General features: G+C 43.1%; 1 protein-coding gene across 2 annotated transcripts in view; it reads left to right on the top strand.

Moving 5' to 3' along the window:
- LOC119515566 (ubiquinol-cytochrome-c reductase complex assembly factor 1) overlaps positions 1–15,610 on the top strand; it is a 115,750-nt gene extending 100,140 nt beyond the window's left edge. For both annotated transcript variants that reach the window (XM_037811627.1, XM_037811626.1), the window contains 2 exons: positions 11,904–12,017; positions 14,199–15,610. In XM_037811627.1, coding sequence (XP_037667555.1) covers positions 11,904–12,017; positions 14,199–14,333 — 249 coding nt within the window. In that variant the 3' untranslated portion in view covers positions 14,334–15,610. The remainder of the gene's footprint in view (positions 1–11,903; positions 12,018–14,198) is intronic.
- Positions 15,611–16,136: the final 526 nt, after the last annotated feature.

Below are 16,136 nucleotides of genomic sequence, written 5' to 3'. Positions count from 1 at the left end.
TTCAGGTTCTACTGGACAGTGAAATATTGAGGATAGTAGCTGAGTCTTTATCAACTTCGTACCTTAGGGACTGGTTCAGGGCCTGGCACCTCATAGGAACTCTCTCTGTAAATGGTCAATGAAATAATTTTATTCTCTCTTGCCCAGCATGTCCTTCAGCTCCCCAAATCCTCCCCATTCTAAAGGTCCTCTTCTCCACACATCTTTCCCTGACCTCTCTAGATCCCTGTGTTTTTTACTCTGAATTTCAACACTCATCCATCCAGCCAGCCAGCCAGCCATCATCCGTCCATCCCTCTAGTATTTATTGAGTGCTTGCCTTGTGCAATGCATTGGGAACATATTGGTGATTAGAGCAAACATAGTCTGGGTCTTCCCCACTGGAGCTTGCTTACCTTGTAATTGAGAGACAGACAGTAAACAAATAAATAAATATCTAATTACAAATAGAGAGCAGTGGTAGAGAATAACAGGGGAATGAACTTCATGTAAGCTGGAAAGGCTTCTCCTAGGACCTATCATAGAAGCTAAGACTGAAGGATAAAGAGACAGCCAGGTACAGAGTATGTCTTGGAGTCTAACTCTGCAGTTTTGCATTTGTTCATTCTCCAAGATTTTATTCTGTGCTGCTCTTGATGTGTGTATTACCTTTGTCCCTTCAACTAGATCACAAGCTCCCTGAGAGTCGAGACAATGTCACTATCATTTTGTATTCCTAGCATCATGCTAAGCACAGAGTAGTGACGAATCAGCCCCACTGAGTAAGACTGTGCCACTCTAAACCCTGAAATATAACTAGAGCCCTCTAGGGCCAGGACAATCCCTGTAGCTTCCTCTCAGTTATTCTAGACCTAGTTGTCTTAATTTCCTGAAGGATGTTTGTATAATAAAGGAAAACAGTAGCCACTCTATTAGATTGTGGCAAAATTGCTATGCAACCTCAGTGTTGGCTCCCAGGTGCCCTTTTTACATTCCTGCTTCTTTAGTTTGAAATTTATACTCTCTCAGATCAGTCTCCCATTTGTTTTTATTGACTTATTAGCAGTATTGTAGAAAGAAGGCTGAAGTTGGTTCATTTATTTTTTCACCCATTTTTATCATGCTCCCACTTTGCCAAGTACTCCATTCTGCCTAGAGATAGTCAGGCACCATCTCTGACCCCATCAGTGTATTCTGGTCCTAGTTCTACCACCAATTAGCTGGATATTCTCTAAGCCTCAGTGTACTTCTCTCTCAAATGGGGCTAACAGTATCTGTTTTATTGGGCATACATAGTCATTACAAGCCCACTGTGTGAGGGAACTTGACAGTCTGGAATGTAAGGTGGTTATCACTGTTACTGTGAGTCCCAAGTCATCATTTTTCTTCTGTCTGCTCAGGAATTCCTGATTATGGGTTTGCCCATTCCCAGCCATCCCACCCACCATTGAGGCTGCCTACAGTAGGCCATTATTCCCAGGCTTTTGCTTTCCTGGACTCTGTCTTCACTCTCCCAAGTCCCACCTGCTCCCATTCTTATTCCTTCCCAGGTAGCACATATGGGTCACTGCCAGCAGCATTGGGCATGTGCCCAGGGCACTTCAGACACCGGCAGGCTGTTGTGTTAGCAAATAGCTTGGAGAATGGTGATGTGCCCGAGCTTGTCCTTGATCCCTGTCCCCATCTGCCAGAAGAAGCTGGTTTTTCTGACTCAGCTATTGTCCCAGGGTAGTCTTTTAAGCTGATGGACTGTGAGAGTGTTTATCAGGGGCATTTGGAAGAGGTGGAATGTTTTTCCACCAAGCCATTAGTACCCCATACTGAAGATGGCCTTCCTGGCAGCAACCTGGAGCCAGACCTTATGTACCATGATGTTCCAGAGGCCAGCTCAAAATAACAAGACCAAATAAATGATCCTGCATCTTTGTGCAATGAAATACCACTTGTAGAGCCCTTTCATGGCCATTGCCTCTCAATTCTTATAATAACTCTGTGGGATAGGTATTTTTATACCTGTTTACACATGAAAAACTGAGGCTAAGGAAGGGTTAATGGTTTTCTGAAGTCCACACAGCTATTAAGTGACAGAACTGGTATTCGATTCCCAGATCCCACTGTACTTTCAACTACACCCACAGCTGCCTGCTAGAGCATGATCCTAATCTTTGTATCTGTCGTATGAGGCTTAACAAAATGCCTTCATATTATCTTATTTTTATAATTCAAGAATGTTGTAAGAAATTTCCATCTCATTTTAATAAGTGAGAAGATTGAGACTCAAGTTCAGTGAATTGCACACCATCACTTACTTGGAAGTGGCAGAGCTAGGACTTGATCTGGCCTTCTAACGCCATCTCAGCACTTTTTCCAGTTCCACACACTACCGTGGCCACCTGGACAGAGTATCTTCTCCGCTCACCCTCACCCCAGGAAGCAACACCCTGTCCCCTCCCTCCATTAGAAGCCCAAGCTAGAAAATGGCCCTAGCATGCTGCCCCAGGCTCTAATTAGCCTCAGCGTGATTTTTGGGCTTCCCAGCAGAGGTGGCCTGTGAACTAGGGGAGCTACTGTTGGGCATACACACATAGGCTCTGAGCATTGCCTTCTCTGTCTCATGACCATCCTGCTCAATAGCCTGGGACTCCACTTTGAGGTGGAGAGAGGAAAAGAGGCTATGGTCAGCCCAGAGTAGGGTGTGGGTGAGGCCAGGGTACCTGGCTCCCTTCCCCAAAGAGCCACCTTCTTGAGATATGTCCTTGGGCCAGGGGAGAATGTACACACACAAATACTCCCTTCCTGTGCCCTGTGCACAACATTGCAGCCACTGCTGCTTCTGTTTTTCTTCTAGCATGTGATGGGTACGGTTTGGTAGAGTAGAGGGAGCTGTGGTCTGGGGGGTCAACGAGATGTGAGCTCCAGCTGTGCATCAACTTTAGCAAGTCACTCAGCCTCCCTGGGACCAGTGTTCTTCCCCTGTATAAGACGAAGGGCTTGAACTGTCTTAAGACCCCTTCCAGCTATGCCACGTAGCTGCCCCATTTCTCTCTTACAGTATTTTTACGGTCCTTCTGAGCCAATTCTGTAGCATGCTAGCATGTTCACAACATCCCAGCATTTTTATCATGGTTCTGCAATGCTCCTGGGAGACCAGTTTTTTTTTTTTTATTATTTTTTTTAATCTTCATTTTATTGAGATATATTCACATACCACGCAGTCATACAAAACAAATCGTACTTTCGATTGTTTACAGTACCATTACATAGTTGTACATTCATCACCTAAATCAATCCCTGACACCTTCATTAGCACACACACAAAAATAACAAGAACAATAATTAGAGTGAAAAAGAGCAATTGAAGTAAAACAGAACACTGGGTACCTTTGTCTGTTTGTTTCCTTCCCCTATTTTTCTTTTTTTCTTTTTTTTTTTTTTAATCATTTTATTGAGATATATTCACATACCACGCAGTCATACAAAACAAATCGTACTTTCGATTGTTTACAGTACCATTACATAGTTGTACATTCATCACCTAAATCAATCCCTGACACCTTCATTAGCACACACACAAAAATAACAAGAATAATAATCAGAGTGAAAAAGAGCAATTGAAGTAAAAAAGAACACTGGGTACCTTTGTCTGTTTGTTTCCTTCCCCTATTTTTCTACTCATCCATCCATAAACTAGACAAAGTGGAGTGTGGTCCTTATGGCTTTCCCAATCCCATTGTCACCCCTCATAAGCTACATTTTTATACATCTGTCTTCGAGATTCATGGGTTCTGGGTTGTAGTTTGATAGTTTCAGGTATCCACCACCAGCTACCCCAATTCTTTAGAACCTAAAAAGGGTTGTCTAAAGTGTGCATAAGAGTGCCCACCAGAGTGACCTCTCGGCTCCTTTTGGAATCTCTCTGCCACTGAAGCTTATTTCATTTCCTTTCACATCCCCCTTTTGGTCAAGAAGATGTTCTCCGTCCCAGGATGCCAGGTCTACATTTCTCCCCGGGAGTCATATTCCACGTTGCCAGGGAGATTCACTCCCCTGGGTGTCTGATCCCACGTAGGGGGGAGGGCAGTGATTTCACCTTTCAAGGTGGCTTAGCCAGAGAGAGAGGGCCACATCTGAGCAACAAAGAGGCATTCGGGAGGAGGCTCTTAGGCACAACCATAGGGAGGCCTAGCCTCTCCTTTGCAGCAACCGTCTTCCCAAGGGTAAAACCTATGGTAGAGGGCTCAACCCATCAAACCACCAGTCCCCTATGTCTGTGGTCATGTTAGCAACCATCGAGGTGGGGTAGGCGAATACCCCTGCATTCTCCACAGGCTCCTCAAGGGGGCACTACATCTTTTTTTTTCCTTGTTTTTCTTTTTTTTTTTTGACTTTCCCTTCTTTTTTAAATCAACTGTATGAAAAAAAAGTTAAAAAGAAAACAAACATACAATAAAAGAACATTTCAAAAAGACCATAACAAGGGAGTAAGAAAAAGACAACTAACCTAAGATAACTGCTTAACTTCCAACATGTTCCTACTTTACTCCAAGAAAGTTACATAATATAGCAACATTTCTGTGAACTTGTTCCTACTATATCCATCAGAAATTAACAGACCATAGTCATTCCTGGGCATCCCCAGAACGTTAAATAGCTTATCTGTTCTTCTTGGATTATTGTTCCCCCTTCCTTAATTGCTCTCTATTGCTAGTTCCCCTACATTCTACATTATAAACCATTTGTTTTACACTTTTCAAAGTTCACATTAGTGGTAGCATATAATATTTCTCTTTTTGTGCCTGGCTTATTTCGCTCAGCATTATGTCTTCAAGGTTCATCCATGTTGTCATATGTTTCACGAGATCGTTCCTTCTTACTGCCGCGTAGTATTCCATCGTGTGTATATACCACATTTTATTTATCCACTCATCTGTTGAAGGACATTTGGGTTGTTTCCATCTCTTGGCAATTGTGAATAATGCTGCTATGAATATTGGCGTGCAGATATCTGTTCGTGTCACTGCTTTCCGATCTTCCGGGTATATACCGAGAAGTGCAATCGCTGGATCGAATGGTAACTCTATATCTAGTTTTCTAAGGAACTGCCAGACTGACTTCCAGAGTGGCTGAACCATTATACAGTCCCACCAACAATGAATAAGAGTTCCAATTTCTCCACATCCCCTCCAGCATTTGTAGTTTCCTGTTTGTTTAATGGCAGCCATTCTAACCGGTGTTAGATGGTATCTCATTGTGGTCTTAATTTGCATCTCTCTAATAGCTAGTGAAGCTGAACATTTTTTCATGTGTTTCTTGGCCATTTGTTTTTCCTCTTCAGAGAACTGTCTTTTCATATCTTTTGCCCATTTGATAATTGGGCTGTCTGTACTATTGTCATTGAGTTGTAGGATTTCTTTGTATATGCAAGATATCAGTCTTTTGTCAGATACATGGTTTCCAAAAATTGTTTCCCATTGAGTTGGCTGCCTCTTTACCTTTTTGAGAAATTCCTTTGAGGTGCAGAAACTTCTAAGCTTGAGGAGTTCCCATTTATCTATTTTCTCTTTTGTTGCTTGTGCTTTGGGTGTAAAGTCTAGGAAGTGGCCGCCTAATACAAGGTCTTGAAGATGTTTTCCTACATTATCTTCTAGGAGTTTTATGGTACTTTCTTTTATATTGAGATCTTTGGTCCATTTTGAGTTAATTTTTGTGTAGGGGGTGAGGTAGGGGTCCTCTTTCATTGTTTTGGATATGGATATCCAACTCTCCCAGCCCCATTTGTTGAAAAGACCATTATGGCTCAGTTCAGTGACTTTGGGGGCCTTATCAAAGATCAGTCGGCCATAGATCTGAGGGTCTATCTCTGAATTCTCAGTTCGATTCCATTGATCTATATGTCTATCTTTGTGCCAGTACCATGCTGTTTTGGCAACTGTGGCTTTATAATAAGCTTCAAAGTCAGGGAGTGTAAGTCCTCCCACTTCGTTTTTCTTTTTCAGAGTGTCTTTAGCAATTCAAGGCATCTTCCCTTTCCAAATAAATTTGATAACTAGCTTTTCCAAGTCTGCAAAGTAGGTTGTTGGAATTTTGATTGGGATTGCATTGAATCTGTAGATGAGTTTGGGTAGAATTGACATCTTAATGACATTTAGCCTTCCTATCCATGAACATGGAATACTTTTCCATCTTTTAAGGTCCCCTTCTATTTCTTTTAGTAGAGTTATGTAGTTTTCTTTGTATAGGTCTTTTACATCTTTGGTTAAGTTGATTCCTAGGTACTTGATTTTTTTAGTTGCTATTGAAAATGGTATCTTTTTTTTGAGTGTCTCTTCAGTTTGTTCATTTCTAGCATATAGAAACATGACTGACTTATGTGCATTAATCTTGTATCCTGCTACTTTGCTAAATTTGTTTATTAGCTCTAGTAGCTGTATCGTCGATTTCTCAGGGTTTTCTAGATATAAGATCATATCATCTGCAAACAATGACAGTTTTACTTCTTCTTTTCCAATTTGGATGCCTTTTATTTCTTTGTCTTGCCGGATTGCCCTGGCTAGCACTTCCAGCACAATGTTGAATAACAGTGGTGACAGCGGGCATCCTTGTCTTGTTCCTGATCTTAGAGGGAAGGCTTTCAGTCTCTCACCATTGAGTACTATGCTGGCTGTGGGTTTTTCATATATGCTCTTTATCATGTTGAGGAAGTTTCCTTCAGTTCCTACCTTTTGAAGTGTTTTTATCAAAAAGGGATGTTGGATTTTGTCAAATGCTTTTTCAGCATCTATTGAGATGATCAATTGATTTTTCCCTTTTGACTTGTTAATGTGTTGTAATACATTGATTGTTTTTCTTATGTTGAACCATCCTTGCATGCCTGGAATGAACCCCACTTGGTAATGGTGTATGATTTTTTTAATGTGTCTTTGGATTCGATTTGCAAGTATTTTGTTGAGGATTTTTGCATCTATATTCATTAGGGAAATTGGCCGGTAGTTTTCCTTTTTTGTAGCATCTTTGCCTGGTTTTGGTATTAGATTGATGTTAGCTTCATAAAATGAGTTAGGTAGTGTTCCATTTTTTTCAATGTTTTGAAAGAGTTTGAGTAAGATTGGTGTCAGTTCTTTCTGGAAAGTTTGGTAGAATTCCCCTGTGAAGCCATCTGGCCCTGGGCATTTATTTGTGGGAAGATTTTTGATGACTGATTGGATCTCTTTGCTTGTGATGGGTTGGTTGAGGTCTTCTATTTCTTCTCTGGTCAGTCTAGGTTGTTCATATGTTTCCAGGAAATTGTCCATTTCTTCTACATTATCCAGTTTGTTGCCATACAATTGTTCATAATATCCTCTTATAATTTTTTTAATTTCTTCAGGATCTGCAGTTATGTCACCTTTTTCATTCATTATTTTGTTTATATGGGTCTTCTCTCTTTTTGATTTTGTCAGTCTAGCTAGGGGCTTGTCAATCTTGTTGATCTTCTCAAAGAACCAACTTTTGGTGATATTTATCCTCTCTTGTTTTTTTGTTCTCTGTGTCATTTATTTCTGCTTTAATCCTTGTTATTTCTTTTCTTGTACTTGGTTTAGGATTGGTTTGCTGTTCATTTTCTAGCTTCTTCAGTTGATCCATTAGTTCTTTGATTTTGGCTCTTTCTTCCTTTTTAATATATGCGTTTAGTGCTATAAATTTCCCCCTTAGCACTGCTTTTGCTGCATCCCATAGGTTTTGGTATGTTGTGTTCTCATTTTCATTCGTCTCTATATATTTAGCAATTTCTCTTGCTATTTCTTCTTTAACCCACTGATTGTTTAGGAGTGTGTTGTTTAACCTCCAGGTATTTGTGAATTTTCTAAGTCTCTGATGGTTATTGACTTCTAATTGTATTCCATTGTGGTCAGAGAATGTGCTTTGAATAATTTCAATCTTTTTAAATTTATTGAGGCTTATTTTATGTCCCAGCATATGATCTATTCTGGAGAAAGTTCCATGAGCACTAGAAAAGTATGTGTATCCTGGTCATTTGGGATGTAATGTCCTGTATATGTCTGTTAAATCTAATTCATTTATCAGATTGTTTAGGTTTTCAATTTCCTTATTGGTCTTCTGTCTGGTTGATCTATCTATAGGAGAGAGTGATGTGTTGAAGTCTCCCACAATTATTGTGGAAACATCAATTGCTTCCTTTAGTTTTTCCAGTGTTTCTCTCATGTATTTTGTAGCACCTTGATTGGGTGCATAGACATTTACGATTGTTATTTCTTCTTGCTGAATTGCCCCTTTTATTAGTATGTAGTGGCCTTCTTTGTCTCTCAAAACATCCCTGCATTTGAAGTCTATTTTATCTGAGATTAATATTGCTACACCTGCTTTCTTTTGGCTGTGGCTTGCATGAAATATTTTTTTCCATCCTTTCACTTTCAGTTTCTTTGTGTCCCTGTGTCTAAGATGAGTCTCTTGTATGCAACATATTGATGGTTCATTTTTTTTGATCCATTCTGCGAATCTATATCTTTTAATTGGGGAGTTTAATCCATTTACATTCAACGTTAAAACCGTGAAGGCATTTCTTGAATCGGCCATCTTATCCTTTGGTTTATGTTTGCCATATTTTTCCCTCTCTCTATTAATATCCTTTATTGTACCCATACCGAATCTCTTTAGTACTGAACCTTTCTCCAAGTCTCTCTGTCCTGTCTTTGTTTCTCTGTCTGTAGGGCTCCCTTTAGTATCTCCAGTAGGGCAGGTCTCTTGTTAGCAAATTCTCTCAGCATTTGTTTGTCTGTGAAAAATTTAAGCTCTCCCTCAAATTTGAAGGAGAGCTTTGCTGGATAAAGTATTCTTGGCTGGAAATTTTTCTCACTCAGAATTTTAAATATATGGTGGCACTGCCTTCTCGCCTCCATGGTGGCTGCTGAGTAGTCACTACTTAGTCTTATGCTGTTTCCTTTGTATGTGGTGAATTGCTTTTCTCTTGCTGCTTTCAGAACTTGCTCCTTCTCTTCTGTGTTTGACAGTGTGATCAGTATATGTCTCGGAGTGGGTTTATTTGGATTTATTCTATTTGGAGTTCGCTGAGCATTTATGATTTGTGTATTTATGTTGTTTTGAAGATTTGGGAAGTTTTCCCCAACAATTTCTTTGAATACTCTTCCTAGACCTTTACCCTTTTCTTCCCCTTCTGGGACACCAGTGAGTCTTATATTTGGACGTTTCATATTATCTATCATATCCCTGAGGTCCATTTCAATTTTTTCAATTTTTTTCCCCGTTCTTTCTTTTATGCTTTCATTTTCCATTCTGTCATCTTCCAGGTCACTGATTCATTGTTCAACTTCCTCTAGTCTTGTACTATGAGTGTCCAGAATCTTTTTAATTTGGTCAACAGTTTCTTTAATTTCCATAAGATCATCCATTTTTTTATTTAGTCTTGCAATGTCTTCTTTATGCTCTTCTAGAGTCTTCTTGATTTCCTTCATATCCCGTACTATGGTCTCATTGTTCATCTTTAGTTCTTTGAGTAGCTGCTCTAGGTGCTGTGTCTCTTCTGGTCTTTTGATTTGGGTGCTTGGGCTTGGGTTATCCATATCGTCTGGTTTTTTCATATGCTTTATAATTTTCTGTTGTTTTTGGCCTCGTGGCATTTGCTGAACTTGATAGGGTTCTTTTAGGGTTTGTAGACCTATTGAAGTCCTTATCTCTAATTTATCAGATCTACAGCTTCGTGGAGTACACTTTCTCTAACTAACCAGCAGGTGGCGTCCACGAGCCACCTGTTCTCCACAAGCCAGCTCTCCCCTGCTTAGCCTTTTTTTTGGTGAGTGGGGGAGTGAGTCTTGTGGGGCCCAATTGGTGTACCAAGCTTGCATGTGTAGTTGGTGTTGCCTGCCCTGTATATGGGGCATGTTTCTGGGCAGTCGGGGAGGGGGGGTGGCCCTAACAATCAAATCTCCCTGATGATCCTAGAGTTTTAAAGCTGCTGCAATAGTCTAATCCTTCAGTTCAGTCCTGCCACAGTTTGTCTCTGCCACTGACCCACAAGTCTTTGGTATTGGCGTATGGCTCCTGAGACTTGCAAGTGGGCCCCTCTTCCAGGCCGTGCACCCCGGGTCCTCTGTTGAGGGATGACTGTGCTGTGTCACAGGTGAGTGCCGTCCCCCCAGGGCAGTTCTGGGCTGCTGGGCTGTGTAGGGAGGCTCCCAGTCTGCTGAAATGATGGCTGAATGGGGCTTTGTTAATTCACACTGCTCCACCTTCCCAGCTCTGGGACAATCAGCTGAGGTTGCAGGGAAGGCTAATGTCCACGCCCAGTTTTGTGGTGTGTGCCTGTTATTTGAAGCACTTCCGTCACACTGGGTTGTCTGGGGCAGCTCTGGGCTATGGGGCTGGCGATGGGCAGGAGTGTTTCCTGTCCACCAGGATGGTGGCTGTGAGCAGACACCCCCCTTTTCTTGGGAAGTTGTGGTGTTTAGTGAATTTTGTCAGCCACTGGATTATTGCCTTTTGTCTCAGAGCTCTCTTAGTTCTGCTCTTGACTTGACGTGCCCAAATTGCAATTCTTTGAAGCTTTCTCTATTGGGCTTCTTAGAGTAATTGTTTTAGAAAAAGAAAAAAGGATTAAAAAAAAAAAAAAGGGCCCTCCTCAGAGATCTAATGGGTTATTGAAATGCTAATAGACAAAGCAACCAGGGCCATTAAGGGAAGGTCCACAGGGCAGAGAGATCAGCTTTTCTTCGGGATTTGCATATGCACCTCAAGGCCTGAGCTCCGCCCTTCCCCTTTCTGTGTTCACCAGAACTCCAAAAATCCTCTGCTTTTATTTTGGAGTTTTTCGTGTTATTTATTTATTTTTTTCTATGCCTGTCTCCTCTCTGCTGGGCTGGCAGCTCTCAGATTCTCTGTTGTCTGGTCTCAGTCTATCTATGGTTGGAATTTGAATCAGTAGAATGAGTTTCCGAGAAGGGCTACCACTGCAGTTCTCCCTTCTCCTTCCCGGAGCTGGCAGCCCCTCCTCCCACGGGACTGAGCCTGGCAGGGAGGGGCGCGGGTCCCCTGGCCGCAAAAACTTACAGATTTCGCTGATCTCAGCAGTTCGACATTTTCATGAGTGTTGTATGAAGTATGCCCAAAGACAGATTGCTCTGTGGTGTCCAGTCCACGCAGTTCCTGGCTTTTTACCTACTTTCCTGGAGGAGTAACTAAAACTTACAGCTCACCAGTCTGCCATCTTGCCCCGCCTCGAAGGTGAACATTTTTTCATGTGTTTCTTGGCCATTTGTATTTCCTCTTCAGAGAACTGTCTTTTCATATCTTTTGCCCATTTTATAATTGGGCTGTCTGTACTACTGTCATTGAGTTGTAGGATTTCTTTATATATGCAAGATATCAGTCTTTTGTCAGATACATGGTTTCCAAAAATTGTTTCCCATTGAGTTGGCTGCCTCTTTACCTTTTTGAGAAATTCCTTTGAGGTGCAGAGACTTCTAAGCTTGAGGAGTTCTCATTTATCTATTTTCTCTTTTGTTGCTTGTGCTTTGGGTGTAAAGTCTAGGAAGTGGCCGCCTAATACAAGGTCTTGAAGATGTTTTCCTACATTATCTTCTAGGAGTTTTATGGTACTTTCTTTTATATTGAGATCTTTGGTCCATTTTGAGTTAATTTTTGTGTAGGGGGTGAGGTAGGGGTCCTCTTTCATTGTTTTGGATATGGATATCCAACTCTCCCAGCCCCATTTGTTGAAAAGACCATTATGACTCAGTTCAGTGACTTTGGGGGCCTTATCAAAGATCAGCCGGCCATAGATCTGAGGGTCTATCTCTGAATTCTCAATTCAATTCCATTGATCTATATGTCTATCTTTGTGCCAGTACCATGCTGTTTTGGCAACTGTGGCTTTATAATAGGGAGACCAGTTTTTATACTCTGTGTTCCAGGGGATCCTTTCAGATGATCATGGGCTGGCTGCTGCCCTCTGGAGAACCTTCTTCGACCAGAAATGTGAAGACCCTCGGCAGCTTGAATTGTTGGTGGAATATGTGAGGAAACAGGTGAGTAGCCTTTCCCCTCTCCTCCAGAGTCTCAAGGAAAGTGGGTCCTCCCTGAGGTCTGTGGATGCTGGGCTTTCTGAGGATCATGGGAGGTTGAGGTATTGGAGGCCAGTCTGAGGGAATTCTGACCAAATTCCAGCAGCAGCAGACACTGAAGAAGAAAGAGTGCCTTCTGTGTGTCCATCCATGAGCCTAGGGGAAAAGAAATGGAAGAGGCACTGAGTTGTCTCCTACTTTCAGATATTTTAGTCATTCACTCACTACACATTTGATTGGTTGCTGTGTGCCAGATACCGGGCACACATAGTCCTAAAAGATGCAGGCATGGGTTTTGGTGCAGCCCCACTTCTGTGCCCGTTTTGAGTCCTAGGATTTGCACTTCCTGCTCCCATTTTCTAGCAGGACTGGGCTCTGGGCAGCATTCCACAGACATCTCAAGCCTTTTCCCACTGGATGCTATCCATAGGCAAGCAGGGTGCCCCCACTTCAGTTCCTCAACTTCCTGGCTCCCCAGGTTTCCCAATACCAAAGCTGTTCAGAGAAAGCTCCGGTAAGAAATGTTTAACTGCATAGTTTTTTTTGAGCCCATGGAGAATTAACTCCTTGATCACTCTGCACCAGGATCCTATATTGATGAGAAACCCGTAATTTATAGATCAGTGAGCAGAGCGGCAGGGAGGAGGAACATAGAGGCTTTCCTAGGGTCTCCCAGTGAGTCAGCCTACACATCTGGCCTAGAACTCCAGGTTGGGTGATTAATGAAGTCAGTGTAGGCTTCAGCTGTCCCGTGATTTGCAACTGGCCCCACAGTTATTCTCTTACTCACCTATGCTCGTGGTCTCTGCAAGCCTCCAATAGCCAGGAAGGAGAAGGATGAAGGGGCCAACAGGACCAGCTTGTTGATTGCTGGAAAAGCCACATACTAGGGTTCTTCAGACCCAGAGAGTGGAGAACCCCAGAAGCCAGGACTTTTGCTGTGTCATTCTTTAGATCTGCCAGAACCAGGGAGAAGGTACTATGGCCAGAGGGCCCTCCCCACAGAGGATTCTCTGACTCTCACTGTTGACTGGACTCCCCCCTCAGACAGGAGTAGCAACTGGCAAAGCAAATTCTGTGTTTTCTGAGAACCAACCTGACTTTTCCACCTGCTATGATGGGCCAGGGGCCATGACAAGGACACAGCTAGGACCTCTCCGAGAGCTCTAAAGGAAGGGGCTAGCACAACCAGTCCCTCTATAAGAAACCCCATTTTGCCCTATTGAGAGACAGGCAAGGAGAAAACAATGATGGGGCTTTAGGAAAGCAGGAAGCTTTGATGGTATTTTAGTTTCCTAGTTTCTAAAATAAATACCATACAATGGGTTGGCTTAACAGGAATTTATTGGCTCATGGTTTCATAGAGGCGAGAAGGCTTGCTTCCTCCTGGAGTCAGTATCTTCTGGCTGGCTGGCGATCTTCGGGGTTCCTTGGCTTTTCCGTCACATGGAAAAGCATGTGGCAGCGTCTCTGGGACAGTGACAGTTTTAATAGCAGAGCTATTCAAAGGGAGATACTCCCCCAGCCATTCTAGAGGGGAAATGGGGGCCCACTGATCGGCGATGAGGGCCCAGGAGAGGACACTAGAGTGGGACATATTTTAAAAAAGTTTGAGTGACAAGCACTGTACATATGTTGCCTCATTTAACATTTTCACAGCACATTACTATCCCATCTCTTAGGCAAGAGAATTTAAGTTGCAGAGAGGGGAAGGGCTCACCTTAGGAAAAACCACCAGGAGGGGGCAGAATCAGGATTCATCCTCACACAGCAGCATTGGGTGAGGATGGACAGGAGGAACTTCTGTAAGTCACAGGTCCTGACATCATGAATGTAAGAACTTTCTAGGGTGGGTGTATCACGGGAGAGATGTGTGTGTCTCTCTTTGCCTGTCCGTCAGTTTGTCCATCCAGAGTCTTAATGGGGATTTCCCTAAAGCCTTCCCAGTGAGCTGTCCCAGTGACTAATTTTTGGAACCTCCTTATGAAATGAACCTGAGAGATCTCCTGGCCTGGGTACCAGGATGGTCAGAAGCCCCGTCGTGCCCTCTCCCTTTCCTCTCCTTTGGGAGGCTTGTTCCTTATGCCAATTTATGTCTGTCCTGCCCTGGTCCCTTTCTTCTGTTCCCTGCTTTCCTGGTTGTAGATGCAGTACCTGGACTCCATGAATGGTGAGGATCTGCTTCTGACTGGGGAGGTGAGCTGGCGCCCTCTAGTGGAGAAGAATCCTCAGAGCGTCCTGAAACCCTATTCTCCAATTTATAATGATGAGGGTCTTTGATGGAATGGTCCCTCCAAACAGCTGGTCACCTGTATTTAAGGAGCTGCCAAGAAAGAGATGCCTGTTTTGCCCAGGACCCAGCAGAAAGTGGCCTGAACTGACCTTTGAATACCATCTATCAAATAGCTGGCCGCATTTGTGTCTGTTTTCTTCTTAGTATGCCCAGGAGTCTGATCTGGTGGGGTACAGTGCTGGGAGAACCTCTGCCTCTTCTGGAGTATCCTTTCCCTCAAGAGAAGGTCTAAGCAAGAGCTCCCCAGCATGTACACCCCAAGTTCCCCTCTAGCACTCATGGTGATTGACAACTTTTCCTAAAGGCCCTTGAAGGAATGGGGGAAGGTTAGACAGAGGACAGCTCACTGTGGCCCAAGAGCAGTTTGTGATACTGCTGAGTCAAGACGGGTCTTCACACTTCTGTCCCCTGCTTTGAGCCATGGGGTCGAGTTGGATATTAAAAGGAGACTTATCTCTGCCATGACTCTTCATTCTCAGGTCTTTTAAGACATTAGAGATAGGGAAAGGGTAGGGTTGGAGGGTTTCTGCTGCTGCCTATCTCCAGTTTACAGACACGTGTCACTGCTTTGGCCAAGGCACAACCTGCTAGGACCTGTTCTCTGGGACCCAAAGCCTCTGATGGCCACAGGGCCATCCTAAGTTGTTTGAAAAAGACCCCAAGAACAAAGTTCCTTGTAGGAATATGCTGTTTTTAGTTTCTTACACACACACACACCCAGAGAGGTATTGAGGAAAAGAGAACCTTCTTTCTGGTTTAGTTATAGCATCCCAGGACCCACCCCCATGCCCAGCTTCCTGTCCCTTCCCAGCTTCTGGGGCATATGCTACAGAGCCACCTGGTCTGAGGGCCATCCCCTCCTCCATCTGAGTACAGGCCATCTCTTGAGGGATATTTTTTAAATTAAAGAAGGGGGGAGGTCGTATTGTTCAACCTGCCCCCCCCATCAAACTTCCTTCATTTAACTTGCTATTAAATGAGTCATATAAAGAAACTCTGTATGGGTGAGGTATATCCCACTTCTGTGAAAACATTACAAATCAAACCGCCTTCTCTCCATTTATTTAAGATGCTTTTGTTGGGAGTGGAGCTCTAGAGTGAAGCCTCCTCTGTGTGTGTGAGATAATAACACCTTGTAACTCATTACAGCTGGGCAATATTTACGTAAACCAGGACTGAGCCAGGCAGGAATTTGCTGATTAATTTATTTTTAATGGAGTGAAGTGTACCATGCACCAAAATAAACTTTACTGTGTGTACCTAACTCTGCTCCTGGAATGGATGGAAAAATTAATGGAACCAAGTTTGGCTCCCAACTCTACATATTAATTCATATATAAAAGTTATTTGAGCCTTAACCCATTTGCTGCCCAGGGCAGCTCCCCAGCCACAGATCACAGCCCACAGTGCCAGTTCAGCTACTGGGCTTGCTTTAGAATCCTGGAATCTCAGATTTGGAAGAAACTTTAAAGTAATTTTGGGCAGCCCAGTCCAGCACTTGACTCCCCTTCTCAACATTCCTAGTGGACCTATATGAACACCTCCAGCATCAGATGGTTCTTGCCTCTAGAGCCAAGTCCTTTGTCCTCAAGATGGTGGTAATCATTAAGCACTGCAACGTGTAATAAGGAGCCACATTTGGAAGGGTCAAGTTGTATCTCTCCTGTCTGGTGTCCTGAGCCTTCACATCCTGGCCATCAGCATCCTTCACCAACTACCCCCATCTCCTCCCTTTGAAAATAAAACCCAGATTCCATGGAGGCTACAAGGCTCTTCCTAGTAGGACCTCT

This window comes from Choloepus didactylus, chromosome 19 (genome assembly GCF_015220235.1).
Source record: "Choloepus didactylus isolate mChoDid1 chromosome 19, mChoDid1.pri, whole genome shotgun sequence".
In the NCBI taxonomy this organism is placed as follows: domain Eukaryota; kingdom Metazoa; phylum Chordata; class Mammalia; order Pilosa; family Megalonychidae; genus Choloepus; species Choloepus didactylus.
Note: the sequence above shows the minus strand (reverse complement) of the source record. Positions and strands in the feature narration are given on the sequence as shown.